We start from the raw sequence: 23,495 nt of genomic DNA, 5'->3' as shown, positions 1-23,495 counted from the left end.
ACACCAGATGGCAGCAAAGGTACAGAAACATGCTACAATGGACTTCACAAAGTACTTCCGGACCGGTGGGACAGCCAATCAGTTCTAAATTGCTGCAATAACTGCATGCGTCAGTTGGGGGTGCTGTTGGCTCTGCCATAGCGGTTGGCGGCAAAGACCCCCAAAACAAAACGAAACAAAAACCGGACTCGAGCATTGAATCTTCAATATTTTTGTTCACAAGAAGGCATTCTCTATGACGTCACGGTGATGCATGACATAAACGCGTGACACTATAAAAGTTAGCCCAACTAAAACGTGTGTTTTCATAACTGTGTCGTGTGTGTGCATATGCAAATGTGTGTGCGTGTACGTGTGAGAATGAGGAGAGCTGTTGCCATGGTTACCAATACAAGGGTTCTCTGCCCACATCACACCTCACAGACGCTCCGTGCACACGCTTCATAACAATGTGTGTGCGTGTGTGTGTGTGCATGCGCGTGTGTGCGCACGAGCACAGAAAAAGAGCATCCAGCAAGTCTTTATGTTGGATGCGTTAATCCCAAATGATGCACAGCTTAACCCTGGTTTCTCGCACACGCGCCCACGCACACGCACACGCACACGCACACAGCAGATGTCCTCTCACTCTCATCACCTTTGAGCAAGCACCCTGTGTGATGAGAAGGAAAAAAAGGGCGAGAGAGAGAGAGAGAGAGAGAGAGAGAGAGAGAGAGAGAGAGAGAGAGAGGGAGGGAGAGAGAGAGAGAGAGAGAGAGAGAGAGAGAGGGAGAGGGAGAGAGAGAGAGAGAGAGAGGGGGAGAGGGAGGGAGGGAGGGACGCCGTAGGATGGATGAATGTCTCGGTCAGAGCGTCTGAAAAGTGTTGAGAACGACACGGGACAGAGCGGCACAAGACCAGAGGAGAACAACAAGTGGAATTGCTCCTCGTCGGTTCCTGGCAATACATCTGACAAGAAGAAGAAGGAATGTTGGGGGTTTATCCTCGCATCCTAGATCAGAAGAAGTTGCAGGTTCTTCTTTGGTTCTTGACAACACATCTGGAAATAGAAGAAGAAGAAGCGGAGAAGGAAGTTGCAGAAGAAGTTTGAGGATCGTCTTCAGTTCCTGGTGATTCATCTGAAAACAGGAGAAGAAGAAGAAGAAGAAGCACAAGGAGGGAAAAGAGCAGAAGAAGAAGTCGGTGGTTCTGCCTCGGTTCTTGGCAATACATCTGGAAACGGAAGAAGAAGCATAAGGAGAAGGAGAAAGACCGGAAGGAGAAGTTGGCGGTTCCTCTTCGGCTCCTGGCGATAGTTCTGAAAAATAAGAAGGAGAAGAAACTCAGAGTTTCCTCCCTGAGGATGACACCGAGGTCGTACAGATGAGGTCGTGAAGATGATCTTCCAACTTCCTGTCATCATGTGATCCTTGGTGGCGGTCGCGTCCCCACAAAAGCTTCCAGAATGTTTCCTCTTGTTTTCTTTTTGCTGCCATCGCTCATCAGAGGTCAAGTGCCGGCCGACGTGTCATCAGGAGTTCTGGCAAACGCCAGCAACTGGTTCAACGCCAGCTCGCCGGAACCATCGGGCGCCTCCGCGGACCCGACGGATCCTGCGGGCGGCACGGCAGCTACCTCGGAGGCGCAGCCGGAGGACGACTGGTTGCCGGCGGAGACCTTCTTGTACACGGGGGATTCGGTCGCCGCGGGGGCGGCGCGCTGCTCTCGGGCCTACAGCCCCCCGGGGCAGCCGGGGCCGCTTCCGGGCGGCATGCGTGCCGCCCTGCGGCCGGCCCTGGACGCGCTGGCCAACGCGGCCAACTTCCTCAACATGATCTTTCAGGCCAGCGACCTGCGCGAGAGCTCGGTTCCCGAAGACATGGAGTGGTACCACGCCCTCGTGCGAGCCCTCCTGGAGGCCGCCGGTCCGGTCCGCCGAGCGTTGCTCACCTTTGACTGCGACCCGACGGGCAGCGCCCCCCAGCTGGTGCTCCGGGCCAGCCGCGGCCCCCCGACAGGAGCGCCCAGCGTCCTTCTCCAGGACTTGTCCAAGACGTGGGACCGCCTGCACCCGCCCGCCCCGGCCCCGGACGACGGCTGGTTCCGACACTTCAAGTTCCCGGCCGCCGACCGGCCGCCCGCCCTCGCCAAGAGGGTCTTGCTCAACGACCTGAGCACCTTGGAGACGCCCAAGTGGGGTCGCGGCGACAGCTACGTGAGCAACGAGAGCGACGTCCGCTGGGCCGGCGCCCCCTACCTGGACTGCAAAGATGGCCGCTTTGTGCCCAGGTGGATGCTCACCTTGTCCACTGCCTTCTATGGCCTCAAGCCCGACCTCACTCCTGAGTTCAGGTCTGCGTGCACACACACACGTATACACACACGTATACACATGTGCCAATGCCTACACAAACATTTATTTATTTTTTGTCATACTACAATCAAGTGTAATTGCACATCCGCTGCAGTAGATGGCACACTATCATTGTCAGATAGTGTGCAAGGACTATTAGATCCTCTACTGAGACAATTTCATAGATTCAGTAAATGATGCATTTTATAGTCGTTGCGGAGATTTGATAAAGGTGGGGGGTGGGGGTGCGAGGAGCACTAGTGTAATTGTAACTTTCAAGAAACTGCTATTTAACACCCGCAAAAAAACAAAAACAGTGCAGACGACACTCACAGGCTTACGATCTGAATTTTTCTGCGACCCGCTCTGCCTCTTCTTGCTCTTAGCCACGCTGCATTTCTTGAAGTCGAGCTCAGTGCTGCCCGGCACGTAGTGGCACGACGCGGTACTGCATTGAATTGTGATTGGTTGATTGCTGTGTCTGGAGACTTTGTGTGTGTGCGTGTGCGCCTAGGGGTGTGATCCGCGTGGATGTGGACATCCAGGACATGGACGTGGACCAGTGCAGCACCCAGGACGGATGGTTTGCTGACACACACCAGTGCAACCGCACCAGCATGGAGGTAAACAACAACACATTTCAGAAGTTAGCCTGTATGCTACTAGTGAGCTGAATTGCCCATGTACTGGTACTAGTACGCTGGTTGTCCTCACTAGTAAGACAATTCACCACACTGGTGGAATTGTCTTGCAACCTTCCACTACCATATGACAATTTGGTGTACTAGTATGCTACTAGTACTACTGTGACAATAAAATTCTACTAGGTCACATCTAGCACAAACTTGATGCCCGTCATAAGATCTATGTACAGTACTAGTACACTCTTTGTTCTCACTAGTAGGACAATTCAGGGCACTAGTAGAAAAACTGGGACATACTAGTAGAACAACTCTTACCAGTTACCAGTAATGTTACTTTTTTTCTCAATTTCCTTTCACTACTGTATGACATTGGTGCGCACTAGTAGAATGACTAAATAACTAAAATAATAAATAATAAATAATCATTTATAACTAAAACTAATAATTGTAACCCCCCCCCCCCCTTTGTTTCCCCTATAGTGGACCAAAACAAAATAAAGAAATGACTAAATAAATAAATAAATGACTAAAAGTGAAAATAAAAACGGATACAAAAAATATAATTCGAAAATTTAATCCAAAAAAATAAATACAAATGGAAATAAAAACAACAAAATATGAATATGTACATAAATAAATACATTTGTATTTAATTTTTTAATTATATTTTTTATATCCGTTTTTATTTTCACTTTTAGTCATTTCTTCATTTTGAATATTGCCAGTTTTGGTCCATACTGCCAGGTCAAAATGTTATTCAAATGAGGGGGCGGTCCTAAGTGTGTCTTGGGTTGGACTCCGCCGTTGCAAACTGCCTTTCATTGGTCGAGTGAGCGGCTCGGCGAACAAGGAAGTTTCGCCCTGGCAGTATGGACCAAAACTGCCAAAATTCTAAATAAAGAAATGACTAAAAATGAAAATAAAAACGGACATAAAAAAATTGAATTCCAAAATTAAATACAATTGTATTTATTTATGTATATATATATTTTTTTGTTATTTTTATTTCCATTTATATTTATTTTTTGGGGATTTAATTTTCAAATTATATTTTTTTATATCAGTTTTTATTTTCACTTTTAGTCATGTATTTATTTATTCAGTCATTTATTTATTTGAGATTTTTAGCAGTTTTGGTCCTCCATAAAATACTCCATCTCTATATATTTTTTTTAATCTTAAACTAAGAGTAAAACTAATAAAAACTCAAATGAAGCATGTTGGGGAAAAAAACAAAAACAAACCTGCTCGAAAAAGTAATTAAAACTAAATTTAGAAAACCAAAGTCAAAATGAAATAACGCCAACTACTGTAATGTATAATAAAAATGCAAAACTATTCTGACCCTGGTTGGATCCATTCATAATTCCAGTGGCGAGTCTTTCCCCTGTGGTCTATTTAAAGATGGCGGTTGCAGATGCTTTGAGGGATTATGGCATTAATCCAGCCCGCTGACACGCTTCCCCTCCCAGGCAGAGGTCTGAAAGCAGAAGAGAAGGGAAAAAAAATAAAAAATCCCAAAGTCGCCGAGCACCTTTTGTCCCGGTCCTACCTGCGAGGCTTAGCGGATACACAAAACCAACAGAACCTTTAAGCGCTTTCAACACCAACCGAGGCGTGTTAGCCACTTTAGCTTCAAAAATGCTAAGACTAAGATAATAAGCGTAGCAACTAAACATGACCAGTACACTTGTTTTGTTTTCTAGCAGCCTTAGCTTCCTGTTTCAACAAAGGCTTGTTAGCCACATTAGCTTCTAGTTTTATGTGTTTGTTGTGTGTTTGTGCATGTGAGAGCTAAACCAAAGCGTTAGCCTCGGAGCAACTGGACTCAACAAACACTTTTTTTAGAGGTATTGCCTTTTTGTTTCAACCAAGAAAGACATTTGAACTGCGTTATTATAAAAGATAATAATAAAAAAGTGGGTTTGTTTAGGCCTATCTGTTTTTTTCCCGAGCGACAGATCAACTGAATAAAACAAACTTTTTTTGATAGCAAGAGTATCTTCTAGCTTTAGACACAACAAAAAATTTAAATTGCGTCATCTGTTTTTCTGCTTTTTGTCTGTTGTGAACCAAGGCTAAGCTAACCATCTTAGCACAATAACGCAACAACAGTGGCTAAAATGGCAGTGTGGACATAAAGGACCAAAGTTAAATGATAAAATAATAATATAATCCATATCACATTAATGTTCAGCCTGTGCCATTTGAGAGCGGGATTAAGGGATATAATATGTGTGTGCGGGTCGTTGGCCGATGGGCTTTCTTTCAGAGAAGGATAAAACACTCAGTGGTGGTTTTATGCATCCATTTAGCTTTTAACTTAGATTAACACAAGTCGTCAAACAAGTAAGAATGTGTGTGTGTGTGTGTGTGTGTGTGCGCGCACCAGATGCATCTGAGGGAAGTAACCCCGTTCATATCGTTGATCATTTATTAATATTCAGGTTGAATATTGTGAGAGTCTATAATATGAGCAGGATGAAGGCCGAAAGAGAAAATGTCATTTATTATCACAATAGTCAGATATTTTTGAGAGGTTTTATAAGATATTTTTTGACAAAAAAAAAGAAAAAAAAAAGAAATGTTATTTTAAAAATATGACCAAAAACTTGTATGAAAAATAGATCACAATCCAATTTGTATGTGAAGTCATATTGTTGTGCAAAAAAACCAAACATTTTTTTAAAGAAATACGAAAAAAATAAATAAAATAAAATAAAAAATAAAATAAAATCATAAAAAGACGTTAAATGAGAGTTATGAGGGGGGAAAAAGTAAAAAAATAAATACATAAATAGGATAATAATAATAATAATAATAACTATTGTATTTGATTATTTTATTGATTGATTTTATTTTTATAGTTGTTTTTATTAGATTTTATGTGTATGATAGTGTGTGGGTCTTAATGTGCAGCACTTTGGAAACTTTTGTTTATAAAATGTGCCGTAGAAATAAATAAATTACTTACTGTAAATGTCTACCAGAGAGAGTAAAAATAAAAATAAAAATATTAAAAAAGTAAATAAAAACAGGGCGGAGAAGGAAGGAAGAAAGAAAGAAAGAAGAAAAAGAAAAAAAAGAAGCAAAAGCGAGAAAACTGGTGCGAGTTTGTTAGCATGCAAGCAGATCTGAAAAAAAAATCGTGTTGATCTGAATCAGTTCCAAAAAGAAGTTAAATTACAAGAAAAAAATGTTGTGCAAAAGGAAATGATCAGTTAGCATTTTGTGTAATAAAATGTTATTCTCATGCAAAAAAGAATTGAATGTTAAATGCAAGCAAAGTTGGAATTACCTACAAATGTTGCAACAATGTGATGTAAAAAAAATTGAAAATGTTTGTTTTCCCTCTTCTTTTTTTAAAGCTGAAAGTTATATGACAAGAGAAAAAAATTGAAATGTTGAAAATTAAAAAAAGCAATCAAAAAGTTGTTGCTTGCTTGCTGCAGTGTGTGCCGATTAGCGGGCGAGGCTTCCGGCTGGGTCAGTACTGCTGCCGCTGCAAAGACGGATACTACAACCCGGACGCAGCCAATCAGGACGCAGGTATGACTTGCTGACCCCCAGAAATCACAAAAAAGGAACAAGGCTTTCAAAATGCTCTTTTTTCAAGACAGGATGTCAAATGAGGGTTTCACGCAATGGTTAAGGTTTGAAATGTGAAATTGGGGTTGAAATCAGGGTTTAAAGACAATCGTTAGGATTCCAAACTTGAGTTGGGTTCGGGTTCCAATTAACCCACACTACTCAATGATCAAATTCATTTGACTTTAAAAACAATCATTGCTATCTTTGCCCCTTTTCTCACACGTTACAGACCAAAGTTGAAGGGTTTAGAAATGAGGGTTTGCAGGTTATAAACTGGAGTTGGGTTTGAAATTGGGCCCCCACCCCCCTCCCCCCCCCCCCCCCCCCCCAGACGGCGCGTGTTACCCGTCCTTGCCGGCGTGCGTGCCGTGCTGGCCGGGCTGCGGGCGGTGCCGTGACGGCGCCCCCTGTCGGGTGCAGGAAGACGGGCCCCTGAGGGCCACCGTCATGGCCGCCCAGGGGACCTTCATGGCGCTGGTCTTCGTCAGCATGCTGGCCGCCTACCGACATCGCAGGAGCAGGGTAACCGCCACGAAACTTCTCAACAGTTTGCCTTCATTCCACCTGATCAAAAAAAAAGTCCATTTGTTTACATTCACTCCTATTTGCACTTTTTTTTTTTTTTTTTTTTAAGAAGACAAATATTTGGTAATTCTGAGGGGCGGAGCCAACTCGTTTGCCATGGAAAATGTTTATTGGTGGTAGATGCCGTCTTATGTAAGAAATGGCTATTAAATATATACACGACGTGCGCTTACCGTCTTTTCAGAGGATTCGTGCGTCGGGACTGCTGCTGCTGGAGGCCATCCTCTTTGGGTCGCTGCTGCTCTACTTCCCGGTAAGAAGCACGCAAAATGGGTGGGGGGTGTCTGGTCGGTGCTGGATTTCACCTTCCTTGGTTTTCTTTGGTCCTTCCTCGGGTCTCCTGGTGTTCGGTTTAGGTGAACGGTATGAGATTTTTTCTAATAGGTTTTCTGGTGAGCTAACAAATACACGCACGCACGCACGCATGCACGCACGCACATACACATCCTCACCCACACACACACACACAAAAAAAATAAAAATAAAAATAAAATAAAATAAAAAATAAAAGAGCAATGATGATGACATTTCCGAATGAACAATACTGAGCTCTAAAAAAAAAAAATAATAATAAAAAGAAAAAGAAAAAGAAGCACGCAAAATGGAAACCTCCTTCAGGAGCACGATGGAGATGGTTTGAAGGGATTGTTGAAAGCCGTGCTTGGGGTTTCAAATGACCTTTTTAGCTTGGGCGATGGTTTCAAGCTAGGGTTTGTAGTGTAGATTTGGGTTTAAAACAAGGGTTCATGATTCAAATGAGGGTTTGTAGTCTCGATTAGGGTTGACACCACGGGATTTGTGATTTCATTGAGCAGTTGTTGACCGAAAAAGTTTCTTGCTTGAAAATGTACTGATGACTTGCTTTAAAAAGTAAAAAAAAAAAAATAGATTACAAATTCATTTATCAGTTACATTTATCAGATAGCGGTCACCCGGCTTAACATAAAAATCACACCCAATTTTGTCACTTAATTGGAAGTAAAATCAAATCAAGACATCAACTTTTTGGACTTATAATTATCTTAAGTAAGAAAAAAATTCTCTTTTCAGGATTACACTTAAATTTGCTTATTGTTTTCAATTAAAAACCAATTAAAAATAATAGGCTTTCTAGACTTCTTTACAAAAATACATTTTTTAAGTAATTTCTAAAATAGAGGACATCTTGTGTACTTGACAAATTTAACGTTAATATCATCACTGATAAAAAAAAAAGAAGAAAAATCACAAACTATTCTAATCCTGCTCAAAGTCAAGGTCAAACAGGGGTTATGCTTTCACATAACGCAGACTGTGAGAACTCAAGATGGCGACCAGCAGCTGTTAGCTTAGCTTAGCATTTCTCTTTTCTTTTTTTCCCCCAGACAGAAATTTGAATTAAAAGTTTTGTCTGGAAAAAAGAAACTTGAATCCTATTGTAAAAACAAAGCGCTTTTATCTTGGCATGTGTTTGTGTTGCGTGATTGTCGACCAATCAGAGAGCTTCTTCTCTCTGGCGTTGCTTGCAGACCTCAATGGCAAGCTCAGCATTTGTGCTGATTAAAAGGACAGACACGTTGCGTGCACGTGTGTGCGCTCTGCACACACACAATCGTGCGTGTTTGCGCTCCCATTTTTTTCTTTTTTTGTGGAGCTGATGCTCTTATCTCGAGTGGCTGGACGGTAATTCCTAGATTACCGGACGGCGGCACAGGCGCAGGGCAGCGCTCTCTTTAGGGAGGTGGTTAATGTTCACCGCTGTTTGAAAACCCAACGGCACTCGCGCAACTGGATGCTTTACGCCGGGCACACCATTTAAAAAAAAAAATCAACAATAACTTCATGTGGTTTACGTTCTCCACACTGTTTGAAACAGACCAGCACGAGCTTCGCTTGACATGGTTTATTCACTCCTCACCATTTTAATTAAACACTGGACTATGTGCAATTTCTGCAGAAATTGCGTGGGAATGTGAAAGCTGAATGCGAAGTAAGATGAATGCTTAAGAAGTCAATTGAAAGAGTAAAGTGGACTGGAAACTGGAATTTTTGAAGAAAGTTGAAATTGATATGGAAAGGTTTTATCTGAAAGATGGAAAAGTGGAACTAATGATATCGAATGGAAAAATGCAAACAAATTAAAATAAAATCACTCAATAGCGCCACCTTGGCATTGCCGTACAATCCATTAATTTAGATGAAAAAATGCAAAAAAATTAATTAAATAAAAAAATCACTCAATAGCGCCACCTAGGCATTGCCGTACAATCCATTAATTTAGATGAAAAAATGCAAAAAAATGTATTAAATAAAAAAAATCACTCAATAGCGCCACCTAGGCATTGCCGTACAATCCATTAAATTTAGATGAAAAAATGTAAAAAAATTAATTAAATAAAAAAATCACTCAATAGCGCCACCTAGGCATTGCCGTACCCTCCATTCATTTACATGGAAAAGTGGAACTATGATAGTCTTAGCATAATTGCCATGGATATATTTGCAATGTGCAGTCAGAGTTGGGATTCCAACCCGCAACCTCCTGGTTACTGTGCAAGGCAATTTACCAAATGCGCCACTGAGCAGTATAAGACATCTGGTAATGATGGTCAGGTGTACGTCTGAAAGTGGGCGTGGAAAGTGGAAAACGTTCAATGTCAGTACCATTAAAAATGAATGGGGAACAGTTGATATTTCACGTTAAATTGTGCCAATACTGTAAGTAATGTGGAGTCGGATGATAAATACAACCGAAGGCGTGAATTGTTGAAATTTGAACGGTGTAAATCGGATGTATTATGTGGGAGTTATTGCACGACAAAAAAAGTGAGGAGAATAAAATGCTGTAATAAGGATAAAGAATCTCAATAAGATGCAGGAAGCATTTTACCAGTTTCAAATAGACTGACACTCTTTAGATGTAGATTATCTTAATATTGTGGTTTACTTTCTCTCCACTACATTTACGACGCGCTTCTCTCTGTGATTCATGTTTTAAACAGCGCTGCAATGGCGTCACTTTGTTCACCATCTCTCCACTCTTTCAGAGATCAACACGAACTTTTCCTCTAGCGGTGGTTTATAATCAACTTGTTTCAAACAACACAATTGTGTCTCGGTGGTTTCGGTTCAGTAGTTTGAGACTTTGTGGTTCACATTCTCGCGACAATATTTCAAACAGATTGACAATGACGTCACTTGATAAGGTTTTACGACCTTCCAACAACAAGGAGTCCTCGAGCTATGTCGTTTCGACTTTACGGCGCCCGTGCCTCGTCCGTAGCGCCTTCTTTTTCATTAATTTCCCACCGTAATCACACTATTTTAAAGTTATTTAATGTTGTGTTGTTAACTCAGCAACGGACGTCCATCGAGCAGGTTGTCTCGCCATCAGGCGCCTCACATTTCTGTGTTTATAGTTCCGCTCTGCCGTCCGTTAGACATAAATGTCCGTGCGGTTCCGGCTCTTCGGGGTCGCGCAAATATATCTTTTTAAATTATTGGACAAAGTATTTGGATGTTGTTAGAGTAGACAATATTAAGTATTGTACTCTTTGCGTGTTCAATTAACTGAATGGTGAGATTCTGGTGAAGAAGTCCCTTTGCAAAGGTAAATAATTATCAGAAGCTTCTGATGACAAAAGGCTGACGACACTGAAGCCGTGTTCTGGTCAGATTGTCTGTCTCGTCCAACGTGGGGCATCAATACTTATTCAAAAGTGGGTGAAAAGTCTCCACCCACCAGCCCACAATACATTTGTTTACAACTCAGTAAAAACAAGAGAATTCCTCACTCCTCCCTTCTGCAAGTTCCCATAGCTATAAATCAGATTAGAGAAAAACAATAATGCCTCCCTTTCCGACAGAGACAGGTACCAGACACATACACTCCCTTATTTTCTCAGGAGTGTGAGACAGATACAATAGACAATCCCATTCATTGAGCTCCACAGCTATAACTAAATCCAAAACGGCTAAAATATAAATTGAAACTGAAAAACAATGTTAATAACTTAACAATGTAAATATTGACTTTAACGGTAAAATCCGCCTTAACTCGAAATTCGGGTTACATCGCCAGCGTAAGAACAGAACTCGGCCGTGACTCAAGATGAACTAACGTAACAGATGAACGAACACCGACCTTTCTTTATGAGCTTTATGTTCACCAGTTATGAAGAGAGCAACACTCGTTTCGCTGCCCACCATTTTAAACAGATGAAAAGCGACTCGAAAACAAAAGCATCTGAAGCCAGACCTGTTTTGACTGCCTTTGTACGCCCTCTGTCCGTCCACAGGTGTTCATCCTGTACTTCAAGCCGAGCACCTTCAGGTGCATCCTGCTCCGTTGGGTCCGCATGTTGGGCTTCTCCATCGTCTACGGCACGCTCACGCTCAAAATGTACAGGTCAGATCAGTGGGAAAAAAGTTGGCAACATCAAAACAATTTGCTACCAAGTGCCTCACAGGTGTCCTCGAGTGACTCTGAACTCCTTTGCAGGTTTCTGATTCGCAGCACAGGTTAGAGTTCGTAGTTTCAAATTTGAGGTTAGGATTTTAAATTGGCACTCGTAGCCTTGGTTAGCATTTCAACCAAAAGGTTTTGAAGAATGATTTCGGGTTTCAAATGGAGGTTTGCCGTCTGTATTGGGAAGCAGAAAGCTGCAAATGTCTTTACCCCCCCCCGTAGGGTTCTGAAGGTGTTCCTGTCACGCACGGCTCAGAGGGTTCCCTACATGTCCAGCCTGCACCTTCTGAGGATCCTGGGCGTCATGCTGATGACGGCCAGCTGGTTCCTGTGCGCCTGGACGGTGGGCGTCCTCCAGAACCGAGACAGGAACATTCCTGTCATAGTGAGCACCACCACAGCGCAGGGTCAAGGATTTGACCTTTGCTACCTCGACCGCTGGGACTACATGATGGCCATCGGTGAGGACACGGAGGAACCCTTAACCCACGAGATGCTAAAGCACAAGGAACTCACGTTTCTTGTCCCTTTCATAATATGTTCCGCATTGGAACTAGCTACCCTCTGTATTGTACTGAAGAAAAAACTTCTGGATCCCAACCACTGTTTACATTTCCAACACTACCTTCACTTTTTGGTGTTTATGTTCTCCCGCTAATTTTTTTTAAACCCTTATCCTCGTTTGAATCCCTGAATTTGAAACGGTAATCCTTGCATGATTGTCTTTGCATGCTCTCACAGCCGAGCTTCTGTTCCTGTGCTGGGGCAGTTCCCTGTGGACCGCCGTCCGGCCGGTGCCTTCCGCCTTTCACGAGCCTCGCTACATGGGCATCGCCATCCACAACGAGCTGCTTCTGTCCACCATGTTCCACCTATGCCGGTAAACCACGAGCTCAAGCCACGTTGCGACAAAGGAACCCGCTGAAGAATTTGCATGGAATTGTTGTGGTCTCCACAGGTTTACGTTTCCTTCGCTGCATCCTGACTGGATGCTGCTGCTCTCCTTCGCGCACACCCACGTGACCATAACCGTGACACTCGCTCTAATCTTCATCCCAAAGGTAAAGAACATCCATGACGTACAGACAACATAAAATGAAGTGAAATACGTAACTCGATTTGTCTTGGAGCAAATCTTTGAGAAACTGGCTTCTCCATTGCGCTTGTGTGTGACAGTTCCTGTATATAAGCAAACCTGGCAGGGAGGAGATCGCCGCCGAGGTGTACGAGGACGAGGTGGATCTGCGCCGTTCCTACCTCAACAGCAGCTTTCGCTCGGCCTGGAGCGAGCGCAGTGTGGACCCCGATGACTTTCGGGTAAACAAAGTCGCTGTTTTGCAACAGGACACAAAGACATTCCAAATGGTCAAATTTAACCTTGGTTAAAAAAACTAACATTATGACAACATGCAGAGTAAAATCGTCAATCATAATTTCAATGACAAAAACAAGACTCTAATTTTCTCACCCCAAACGCTGTTCTTCAACATCTTACCTTTCCTCTGATGTTCTGTCCATGTCTGTCCTCCCCGCAACCCTTCGTCACCTCCCTCATACTCACCAGGATGAACTCAAGCGGTTATATGCCCAGTTGGAAGTCAACAAAGCCAAGAAGATGGCAGCAAACAACCCTCACCTGTCAAAAAAGCGAAGTTCTCGATGCGCTTTGGGTCGATCGATTATCAAGCGCATCGCCGAGATCCCCCTGAGCCGGCAGTGCAGTCGAGAGGATCGTGACGGATCCTTCCGAAGCAGGAATCACTCCGGGTCTTTCAGGAGGACCCCCGAAAACCTCAGCATCAGAAGTTCCATGAAAGCCCGGTCACCATCTCTACGTAAGTCCCAATGTGATCATTATTACATCCGGGAAAGGGACTCTTCCTTGCGGGATTCCTCCAGGCTAAGGGCCGACGTTGTGAAAAGATCTTCCCAAAGATCAGAGACAGACTCTTTAGACATGCATCCGGCAGTCTGCAAATCAGTTAGCGCGCAAAATCTGACCATTGATACCAATTTCTTGCACCTCCCTGATCACACCAGGCTTCACAAGTCGTGGAGTCTCACATCCACTCATTCCATGGAGAACATGACAAAGGGAAAGGGATCCAGCCTCTCCATTAGCGATCAGACCAGGAGTGCTCTCCAGTCAGAGTCTTTTGACAAAGCTGAGGTTTGTCCTTGGGAAGTGGAGCCGGAACAAACGGGAGATAAGAGTCACAAGCGTGTCACTTACGCAAACTCTCAGGAGGACGATCCGCAAAGTCCGTCCTCGCCCGTTGCTCTCGTATGTCCCTGGGACCATTTGCCGCCTATGGAGAGCAACCTATCGCAAGACAAAGGGGACGCCGAGCCCCCCAAATTCCCAGTCTCTTCAAGTGCACCGGGGTCACCGAGACCTAAAGTCAACAAAGACCAGCGAGTTTTTTCCTTCCGGAATACCACCACCAAGTGGCTCTCAGTCAAATCCTTCCTGACATCTGTGGAAGCAGCGAGCAAGGACGAAACCTTAAATGGAGAAGGTTCCCAAAAAAGCGTCTCCACGGCATCCTGGTCGGCAACATCCAGTCGGCGTCCAAGCATGGAGAAGAGGACACTGCAGAAAAGAAGCATGACAACTGCAGATGGAAAACCATGCCTTGTGAAGCAGAACGCAATCAGACTATCCTCCGGGGATTCGGCCGACAGGAGTCCCAGAAGGTTGGTGATTGTCAAGTCCACCGTCTATCCTGTAGATGTAGACGATATGCCAAAGGACGGCACGTACGAAAATGTATACCTGTCCAGGCAGAGTAGTAAACGAAGCAGCATAAGCTCCTGTAGCTCAAGGACACCGTCAACTCACAGAAGAGGGAGTCAACGAATGGCAGCGGTGAAAACCGTTACTCCAACCGACGTTTGTCCATGGGACGGACTCGTGGAGGCGGTAAAGCAGCAGCACAGCATGAAAGCGGACGTCTGCCCGTGGGAAACAGAAGCATCGCAACAAATTGCTGTGCGTCCTTCTCAACAGCAAGCAAGGCAGGACAGTGGCCGGGTGGACGTGTGTCCCTGGGAGTCCCAAGATGTTCCGGAAAGTCCGTACGACAATCCAGCAAAGACACAACTGTCACTGAAGCGATCTGCGGACATATGTCCCTGGGAAGCAGCACAAACTCCTGTACCCATCATCAAAGAAGATAGCGAGTATGCCAACATTTGCCGTTGGGAAGCAGAGGCTGTGTATGAGAATGTAAATGCCGTGCAGTCAAAGGGATCCCTCAAGGTGCCCTCACGACAGGAAGCAACAAAAGCTGCCGTCTTCCCCAGTCCATCAAAAGAACAATTTGCTAAATATCCTACTGTGCATCTGGACAGGAGAATGACCAAGACAGAACAAAGTTGTCCGTGGGACTTTCCAGACCCGCCAAAAATGATGGACGACAATCGTCTTTTGGAGGACGGGAAAGCAGAACCAGCAGTCTCAGCTTCGCAAATAAAAATCAAGGCAGATATCTGTCCCTGGGATGCTGGACAACAGGAAAAAGTAAACACCCCACAAAAAGGCATCTTGCCCCTGGATGTTAAAGCAGAGACAATCAACAATAAAGGAAATATTTGCCCCTGGGAGGCTCAAACGTCAGAATCAGCAAAAACAAAGCCCTCGGAAATGTCCCAAAACATCAGACAAGATAGTGCCCGTGCAAACCTCTGCCCATGGGAGGGCGAGGACGCCACGACAGCCAAAACGGGGGCATCGCAAGGAGGAAAAGTAGAGACCTGCAATGTTCAGGACAGCAGCGAGAAAAAAGAACCAAACAGTCTGAAAAAGCAGGACAGTTCGAGAGAAAATGTTTGTCCATGGGAGACAGAAGAACCAAATGCCCTGAAAAAGCAGGACAGTTCTAAAGAAAATGTTTGTCCATGGGAGACAGAAGATCCAAAGGTTTTGAAGAAACAGGACAGTTCTAAAGAAAACGTTTGTCCATGGGAAACAGAAGATCCAAAAGTTTTGAAGAAACAGGACAGTTCTCGAGAAAGTGTGTGTCCAAGAGGGGTAGAAGAGTCAAATGTTCTGAAAAAGCAGGACAGCTCTATACAAAGCGTTTGTCCATGGGAAACACAAGACGCGCCTGCTAAGAGACAAGATAGTATAAGAGGAGATCTTTGTCCGTGGGAAATGGAAGACACTCAGGTTTCGCAAAAGCTGGACAGTTCTGAAACTGATGTGGCAGGAGAACAAGTTAAAGTTCTCAAGAAGCAGGACAGCTCTCGGACTAGCATCTGTCCATGGGAGACTGAGGACACCGCAGGGTTGGGAAAACAAGAAAGCTTGCCTTCAGATGTTTGTCCATGGGAAACGGGAGGAACGAGTGGTATCAGAGACCAAGGTGACCCGGGTACTCCGGGTTGTCCCAGTGACATCCTGGACCCGCAAACATCGACCTCCCCCGTCAGCGACAAAGAAGACATCCTGGAAGACCAGGGTACAAAGGCCGAGCAGTCGGACGAGCCTAAAGCCAGCTTGGCGCTGGGTCGCCGTGACGCCTTGTGTCCCTGGGAGATGACTCGAAGTGGCTCGGGATCCTTCGCCGACAACAACTCTGACGTTTTCACGTGGGAGCCTGAGAACATCCCTGAGGAAGACGAGGAGGAGGACGATGCAGAATGTGCGGCAGAAGCGTTCATATTCCCTCCCGACTTGTGACCTGAAACCGCTTTTGTCTCAACAGGAAGGAAGCACACATGCCTAATGTATGAATCCTCTTAAAAGAACCAGATGGTTTTGCTGAGACCTTTCAGAGACCATTGAGAAGACGCATTTGGACTGTCACGTGCACTCTGACAAAACGACAAAAAAGTGGCAGCCATGTAACCAAGGGACTTCTAAACCCTCTTTCATCCTACCCCCGTCCGTCCGTCCGTCCCTTCACAACGAGCCTGTAACTCTGTCGCACAGAGCAAATGATGCCAGTCAGTCCAACTGTGTTCTTTGTGATCATGTCGAAAATGTGTAACAATGCAACTGCAATGGAATTAACGGATGTCAATCAAGAACCGATTAAAAAAACGAAAACAAAAAAACGTCCAGTTTCATGGTATGCGTGGCGATAACGGGCCGCCAACGTGGTGAGAAAGCCAAGTCTTCAAAAGTAAAATCTTCCCAAATACAGACATCCGTGCTTTAGTGCGCTTTTCATTTGAACGTGATGGCGGCTGACTTGACAAAGTTGGATAGTTGAAGCCCAGTTGAATTTTTAATTGCCATCACAAACTGTTGGCACCTGCACCGAAACAACGTCATCCGGAAATCATGTTCAATCACTAATTAACGCAACAAAAAAAATCACAAATCTAATTAATTCCGCTGGCATTGTATTATAGTAGCAACCTGACAGGATTTACCCCCAAAATGAAAATCTGTCCAAAAAAAAGAAAGAAAATATTTGATCACAATTTCTTTTTAGGCAATACTCCTCGTTTGTTGCTAGGCAGTTTAAATTTGAACTCCATGCAGCATAATCAAATAAATAATCTGTAGCATTTTTGAATGTCATTTTATTCACTTTTTCTTTACGCGTGCACATGACATTGGAATTATTTAAATAAAGACAAAAATAGGAGTAAGAACATTTCAACAACATTACTTGTATGTGAATACGTCGTCCTACTGTGGCTGGAAGGCGTGGCAGCGCCATCTGGAGGCTCATTTGGACCACTGCACTGCCTCCGCTTTGGGAACTTGGTAGTTAAGGGCATCAAATTCTTCATCGGGCTTTAATTTGGGACCCGGAATCATGACGGTCTAGAAACAAGAAGCTCAACTTAGAAAGCACACTTAAAGGTGAACAGGAGTTGATGTGATTACTATTATTGCTTACTTTAATGATGGCGTCCTTGGCGGGGGCCCAGGCCGGCACAATCTTCCCGTGGAGTCGCCAGCGTCCGTAGGCGTTGACCAGGTGTCGCTCCATGACCAAATATTCCAACACGTCCTTGGGTTCATCTTCGCTGCCCAGCATCAAGCGTCCGAAGCGGTCGTAGATGGCCAGAGTCTGCAGGAGGACACTTTTGTCAACACAAGATGGCAGATGGCAGAATTTGCCACACCAATATCGATCAGTGTGAAAGCAATGTTAAGACATTTTAAGGCTTCTTCCCCCCAAATGTAATATTAACACTTCTTAATAAATGTACCCTCAAAAATGTACAAGTAGGCCCCTAAATGTCAACACTGACAGGTGCTTAAACGATACTTCATAAAATTGATGACAACAAGAACCTTTGAATACGGAAGAGGATTAGGGCCAGTGAAGAGAGAGAAAAAAAAGTTTGGCAGGATTCTGACTTTATTCTCAGAATTCTGAAAACTCTCCAGCGTGTCCTGGATCGTCCCCGGTGGGCCTCCCGCCGGCGGGACATGCCCGGAACACCCTCTCCAGGGAGGCGTCCGAACTTTGGAGCCATAACACCGACAATAAGATTTGGTATTTAAAAAAAATTGTCATTGTTTGCATTGACATTGAAACACGTATTGGCAATGTAAAAGGTTGTATTGAAAAATAAAATACAGACACAAAAAAAAACTATTTTCTTTAAGCATGGTTTTTTTTCCAATGCCAATCTGCAGATTTTTTTTTACACTCTCTTTTTTCCGAGTGTCAGGTTTCCAGCTTCAGCTCTCTTTTTTTCCGTTTCAACTTATTGGCAGTGTTTCAATGTGGAGGAGAGGGGGCGGGGCTTTGAGCGTGAGAACGCCTTACAGCGTTTCAGGACAGGAGAGGCAGAATTCTGACTTTAATGTCATCAAAGTCAGAATGCTGCCAAACTTTTTTTCCCTCTCTTCACTGGCCCTAATCCTCTTTCCGTATTTGATGGATAATTTTAGAAAAATAAACGTCCTTTTTCTGAAACTACAACATATAAATACTAGTCAATATATGCTATGAAAATCCTAACATTAAATATGTTGTATAATCAATAGTTTGTCTTCTTTACAGGAAACAAAATGATGCAAGAGTAACTGTTTTGCAAATTGAAGCCATAAAAGCAGCTGCGCCGATTTGAGGGTCTCACCTGTCTGGAGTGCATGCGGACTGTCACCTGGCCGTACACGTTGCCCTTCGAAACCATCTCGGGGCTGCGGGCGTGGACCACGCGGGGCGCCTCAAGCGACTCCACAAAGCGCCAGCGCAGGGTCTTGTAGCGGTTGCCCCGCGTCATCTCCTGCCACGGGAAGCGGAAGTTGAGATGCGGGCGTTACAGTAGCAAACACGGTTAGAAGAGTTTGGGGTTTTTCTTTCTTTTAGACTCGTTTTTTTTAAGTTCACTTGGTTTTAGTTAACTTTCAAAGAAGGTGTGTTAGTTTTCATTTTTTGAAAATGCTCTATTTTGTAGTTTCAATGTAGTTTTTCTTTATTAGTTTTAAAGGACATTTTTTGCTACAATTATAATTAATTTTAGTTAAAAAAAACTAATTGTTTCAGTTGACTTTTTTTTAAAGCACTCATTTTTATTTTGTTCAATGAAAATGTCAGTGTTTCCGTTTTAGATATTTTATGAGTTTTTGTTAACTATAAAAAAAAATTAGTTGGGTGGAGGAGTTAAGGAGAACTTACCGGGTAACAGCGCTCCGTCACCAATGAGTGAAGCTTCTCTTTGTTGAACCTGGACATGGTAATTCACAAAGACACATTTAAAGATTCCATGCCATCAAAAGTCATTTTTCCCACTGTGATATGCATACCACAGGTCAAAATAATGAAGTTTGACATCTGTGTGGTTTGTCATTTGCATGCAAAAGCCTTTGGAAAGAAAAGGCTTACTAAAATCAGCAGATTTGAATTTGCTGCTGTTATGACATGAAATTTGGACCTGCCCACTTTGTGGTTGCTACATGCCACACAAGTCAAAGGTAAAAATAATAATAATAATCATAGGCTGACATGCCAACATCAACAAATCTGCATATGCCAAACGTATGCAACTCTATTAATTTTCAGTTACAAATTTTGCTTTTTCTGAAACAAAGACGGCCTCTGGATTAAGCAGACGTAAAACACTGCACAGGTTTTTACAACAGCATATCCATGATTCCCGAACAGACTATGTTCAACACGAAGCGTTTCAGCTGCAAGTACATACGTGCACAGCGCGTTGTGAGCCTCGAGGAACGTTTCCTGGGCGCGCTCAGCAAAATTCTTGGAGGAGAACTCCGAGTCAAAGTCTTTGATCTTCCGAATTCTGAGGGGATGACAATACAATTATTTAGTGGCATCTCGACAAAGATATTGGGTCAATTTCGGGAAAGTTTCCAATACATTTTCATGGGAAGTTAGGATGGGGAATTTTGGAAATATTCTAAATTGTGAACATTCCATTGAAATTATGGGAAACTGTTGGCATTAATATAAGCTGGCTAATGTATTGGAAAGCTTTCATAGCCTAGCTTGGAGATGGACCGATTATCGGTGCCGATATTTGGCATTTTGAAGCATATCTGCATCGGCCTTTTTTAAACATTTTTACAGCCAATAAGAACAGAGTTATTTTGGCGCTGCAACACAGCCAAAATGCGATGCACTATTTGCTTTTGTTTGAAATGTGAACTTCCTGTTATTTTTTTTGTTTTATTTTAAAAGAATGATGTCCATTGCCAAAGATTTAAAAAGAAAAAAAAAACTTTAAACACGTTGCAAATCTGAAAAGCTCTTTAATAAGCACATGCTTATTAGCATTTCAATGAAGTGTTGAAGTTTATACTATTCAATATTTTTGACAATCTTTATCCTTTAAATGCAAATGAATATCAGCTCAAAATATCAGTTATTGGGCTCCTTGGCTACCATCTTTAATATAATTTTTTTTATTTGGCATGAATGTTCATCTATTCACGATTAAACTTTTTTTTTTTTTTTTTACATACCATTTCACCGCTAAAATATTCCCCAAATGAATTTTAGGTCCCAATAAAAAAGTAGCATATTCTTGGTTTAACCTCATTGATGCTCATGAATTCCAGCTGATTACAACAATATTTCCAACTTTGAAACTTCCCAGAGTTTTCCACCCCGAAGACTGACGGCGAGACAAACTCACGCCATATGCGAGGAGGCGCTCTGTCGCATCTGCTCCGTGCGCTGCTTCAAGCCTTCTTTGGACAAAGAGGAAAGACGAGAGTCGCCCTCGGGAGGGATGTACGGGTCAAAGATCCCCGCTACAAGAGAGAATGACATGCTTTTAAAAGAGACAAACAGTGAAACCCCGTTTCTATATTGTGGCTCAACTTGCATGATTCAGGGGGTTCCCTCCTCCAACACACCTGAATCAGGATCATGATCCTTGTCAGGTTTCTGGAGCGCTTGCTGATTAGCTGATCCTTTGAATCAGGTGTATTAGAAGAGGGAAACCTCAAAAAATATATACATGACTGTCCTTCGACAACCAGAGTTTGAGACCTGCAGTATGCTCTTCAGCAACATATCCACCCTCCGTGAAAAACGAGCGTTGATTGTATTATGCACCCCCCCCCATTATTTTAAACGGGTTGAAAGAGGAGCCGCACAGTACCGGTGCAGGAGATGTTGATGGACCTCTCCATGTACTGCTGCCGGTACACAATGCCCGCCGATCTGGCCTTGGCCTCTGGGTTGACGTTCTGCTTGCCTTTCAGGCCCACGGCCGGCGGGATAAAGTAGCGCTTCTTAGTCCGCACCGGTACTAAAAGTGGAATGGGCTGGCGCAGCACGCCCGCTGAACTTTCAGAAGCCTGGTGGGAGGACGACAGGTAAAGGTTCAAATTCATTCATCCGTCATTTGACAAAACAATTAATTCATTTAAAGTTCCTTCAACCAGATGAGTGCATGAAGTTATTCAATTTAACCTCCCAGTCTTTGGCCAGTTAGATTTAACCACAAAAATAAAAATATATATAAATGATTTTCAAACTGCAAGAATTGGAGAGAAACACAGAAAAAAACAGCAACGTAAATTTCACCCTTTTTATTTTTTCATAAGCTCTTTTGGGTGATCAAAAATCGGAAACACTTAGCCATTTATTTATAATGGGAAGGAATATACGATATTAACAAAAAATCATGAAATAAAGGGAAACAAAACACCGACTCTGTGCCTCACAGCGTCAACACATTTAATGAACCTATGAAATAAAATATACATTCGATTTTTTTACGCTGTCAATTTGACCCAGAACGTAACAAGAGTGTTATACGTCAACTCTTACTTTTGTCTTTCATATTAGGAATCCCATGCTGAACTAACTTTAAATGGTGTAAGTTATGAACAACTTACACACAGAAACAGAAGCGTATAGTAATTTCTAACAGCAACAACACGTTGCAACATTCATATAACCACTCATATCCGTTTAAACAAAACAAAACGTCATAGTATTTATTCGTGTGCCCAAAGTTGTCCTCCACCTCCTGAAAGGAGTGTGTTTGCTAGCTGGCTAATGCTAACGCTACGTTAGCTTCAGGCGGCGAATTTGTTAATAATGTATCGGCGAGATCAACAAAATGTGTCCGCTTAGCATAGTCTAGTCTACCGTCCAGCAAAGTTTCTGACAAGTGACAGTGTTGAAGTTTGCCTTAAAAGCGCTCCATATTACTCGCTGCAACACCGCTAGCGTCCTCGTTCCGGGCGCCGCCATCTTGATATCATTTAGCGGAAACTGTGGGAAAACTATTTCCGGTGACGGTCGCTGAACACACCATTTCTTCACGCCCGAGTCACGCACACGCACGGTTGATTTTATTTTTTTATGTATACGCTCCTTTTTCTTTTTAAGTGAAGCGATGTGCAAGAATCCACAGTTTGTCTATTTTCATAGTATTATTCATTTGTGTCAGGCGTTGCATGCTCTACATGTATGTTTATAGAAATGTTTATCCATCCATCCATTTTCTTAACCACTTTTCCTCATAAAGGGGCGCTGGAGCCTATCCCAGCTGGCTTCGGGCAATAGGCGGGGTACACCCTGAACTGGTTGCCAGCCAATCGCAGGGCACACAGAGACGAACAACCATATTCACAATCACACCGATGGACAATTTGGAGTGTTCAATTAACCTGCTATGCATGTCTTTGGAATGTGGGAGGAAACCGGAGTACCCGGAGAAAACCCACGCAGGCACGAGGAGAACATGCAAACTCCACCCAGGAAGGCCAAAGCCCGGACTCGATCTCACGTGCTAACCAGTCAGCCACCGTGCCGCTAGAAATGTTTAATAAAATTAAATAAAATTAAATAAAAAAAGCTCACGCACGTTTATAAAATATTAGTTTTTACATGTATAAATACTTTGGTTTACTAGAATCTTAGACGTAACAAAATTTAAAATGTAATTTGACTCTCACTTATTAACAATACCCTTTTAGATCATTTAAAAACTTTCCCACCACTGACACGCGTGTCACATTTTTTTCACGGCCACCGCATGTTGGAGGAGTCCGCGTGGGGGTGGAAAAAAAAGCCGCTTTGACGTAGCGTGCGAGCGCACCCCAATTCGAGCAGACACCACAAAAAAAAAAGGACACGCGTTCTATGACGTCACAGTGATCGTTCCCGCGCACAAAGGGTGAGCACACAAAACTGGCGTGACGTCACACATGCATCCCGCGCACTCCGCCCTTTGCTCACTTTTTCAATTATGGGGGGGCTCACCCGTAGTTTTTTTTTTTTTTGTACGACAAATGTCACTCAATTTTAAAAATGACCATGATAAAAATTTGTTTTATAAATATATATTTATTTTTTTATTCAGGTCGTAGTGGTGAATAAATTGTAATATTTCTCTATTGTAACACAGACAATAAGCAACACGTCTGCAGAAAACGTGAGTATGAATGATTTTACACTACAACGCTGTTTAAATTGAGCATTTATATCATTATTAA

The 23,495-nt window shown here is 43.2% G+C and overlaps 2 protein-coding genes and 1 long non-coding RNA gene across 4 annotated transcripts; 1 reads left to right on the top strand and 2 right to left on the bottom strand.

Annotated features, from left to right (window-relative positions):
• Nucleotides 1-821: 821 nt before the first annotated feature.
• Nucleotides 822-16,654, top strand: gpr179 (G protein-coupled receptor 179). The gene is made up of 11 exons (XM_086083574.1): nucleotides 822-2,331; nucleotides 2,847-2,955; nucleotides 6,429-6,525; nucleotides 6,899-7,089; nucleotides 7,337-7,405; nucleotides 11,430-11,539; nucleotides 11,822-12,060; nucleotides 12,341-12,479; nucleotides 12,558-12,660; nucleotides 12,776-12,916; nucleotides 13,164-16,654. The coding sequence occupies exons 1-11, from the start codon at nucleotides 1,445-1,447 to the stop codon at nucleotides 16,281-16,283; spliced, it is 5,205 nt and encodes a 1,734-aa protein (XP_085939700.1). The 5' UTR covers nucleotides 822-1,444; the 3' UTR covers nucleotides 16,284-16,654.
• LOC147169128 (uncharacterized) lies at nucleotides 3,659-7,634 on the bottom strand. Its single transcript, XR_015095853.1, has 3 exons — nucleotides 7,326-7,634; nucleotides 6,913-7,131; nucleotides 3,659-4,456 (listed from the first exon to the last, which is right to left on the bottom strand). It is a non-coding gene; the product is annotated as an uncharacterized LOC147169128 (long non-coding RNA).
• A 463-nt stretch (nucleotides 16,655-17,117) lies between the features above and the next one.
• On the bottom strand, nucleotides 17,118-22,299 carry mrpl45 (mitochondrial ribosomal protein L45). Of its 2 annotated transcripts, none has more exons than XM_086083582.1 (8): nucleotides 22,186-22,299; nucleotides 21,146-21,344; nucleotides 20,675-20,792; nucleotides 19,721-19,819; nucleotides 19,195-19,243; nucleotides 18,653-18,802; nucleotides 17,458-17,631; nucleotides 17,118-17,381 (listed from the first exon to the last, which is right to left on the bottom strand). In XM_086083582.1, the coding sequence occupies exons 1-8, from the start codon at nucleotides 22,246-22,248 to the stop codon at nucleotides 17,283-17,285; spliced, it is 951 nt and encodes a 316-aa protein (XP_085939708.1). In that variant the 5' UTR covers nucleotides 22,249-22,299; the 3' UTR covers nucleotides 17,118-17,282. The 2 variants fall into 2 exon arrangements, with proteins under 2 accessions (XP_085939708.1, XP_085939707.1); XM_086083581.1 differs by having other exon boundaries at nucleotides 22,207-22,274.
• Nucleotides 22,300-23,495: the final 1,196 nt, after the last annotated feature.

Source organism: Leptonotus elevatus, chromosome 8 (genome assembly GCF_054856555.1).
Source record: "Leptonotus elevatus isolate MCC_2025b chromosome 8, RoL_Lele_1.0, whole genome shotgun sequence".
Lineage (NCBI taxonomy): Eukaryota > Metazoa > Chordata > Actinopteri > Syngnathiformes > Syngnathidae > Leptonotus > Leptonotus elevatus.
This window is presented reverse-complemented; position numbering and strand designations above follow the sequence as displayed.

Bases quoted from the DNA above. Each gene is read 5' to 3' on its own strand.
- mrpl45 (XM_086083582.1), bottom strand. From the start codon at position 22,248: ATGGCGGCGCCCGGAACGAGGACGCTAGCGGTGTTGCAGCGAGTAATA. The intron at 19,820-20,674 runs GTGAGTTTGTCT...TCATCCCCTCAG, and splicing joins AGCGCCTCCTCGCATATGGC to AATTCGGAAGATCAAAGACT. The intron at 17,382-17,457 runs GTAAGCAATAAT...TCTTGTTTCTAG, and splicing joins CCAAGGACGCCATCATTAAA to ACCGTCATGATTCCGGGTCC.
- gpr179 (XM_086083574.1), top strand. From the start codon at position 1,445: ATGTTTCCTCTTGTTTTCTTTTTGCTGCCATCGCTCATCAGAGGTCAA. The intron at 12,661-12,775 runs GTAAAGAACATC...TGTGTGTGACAG, and splicing joins CTCTAATCTTCATCCCAAAG to TTCCTGTATATAAGCAAACC. The intron at 12,917-13,163 runs GTAAACAAAGTC...CATACTCACCAG, and splicing joins TGGACCCCGATGACTTTCGG to GATGAACTCAAGCGGTTATA.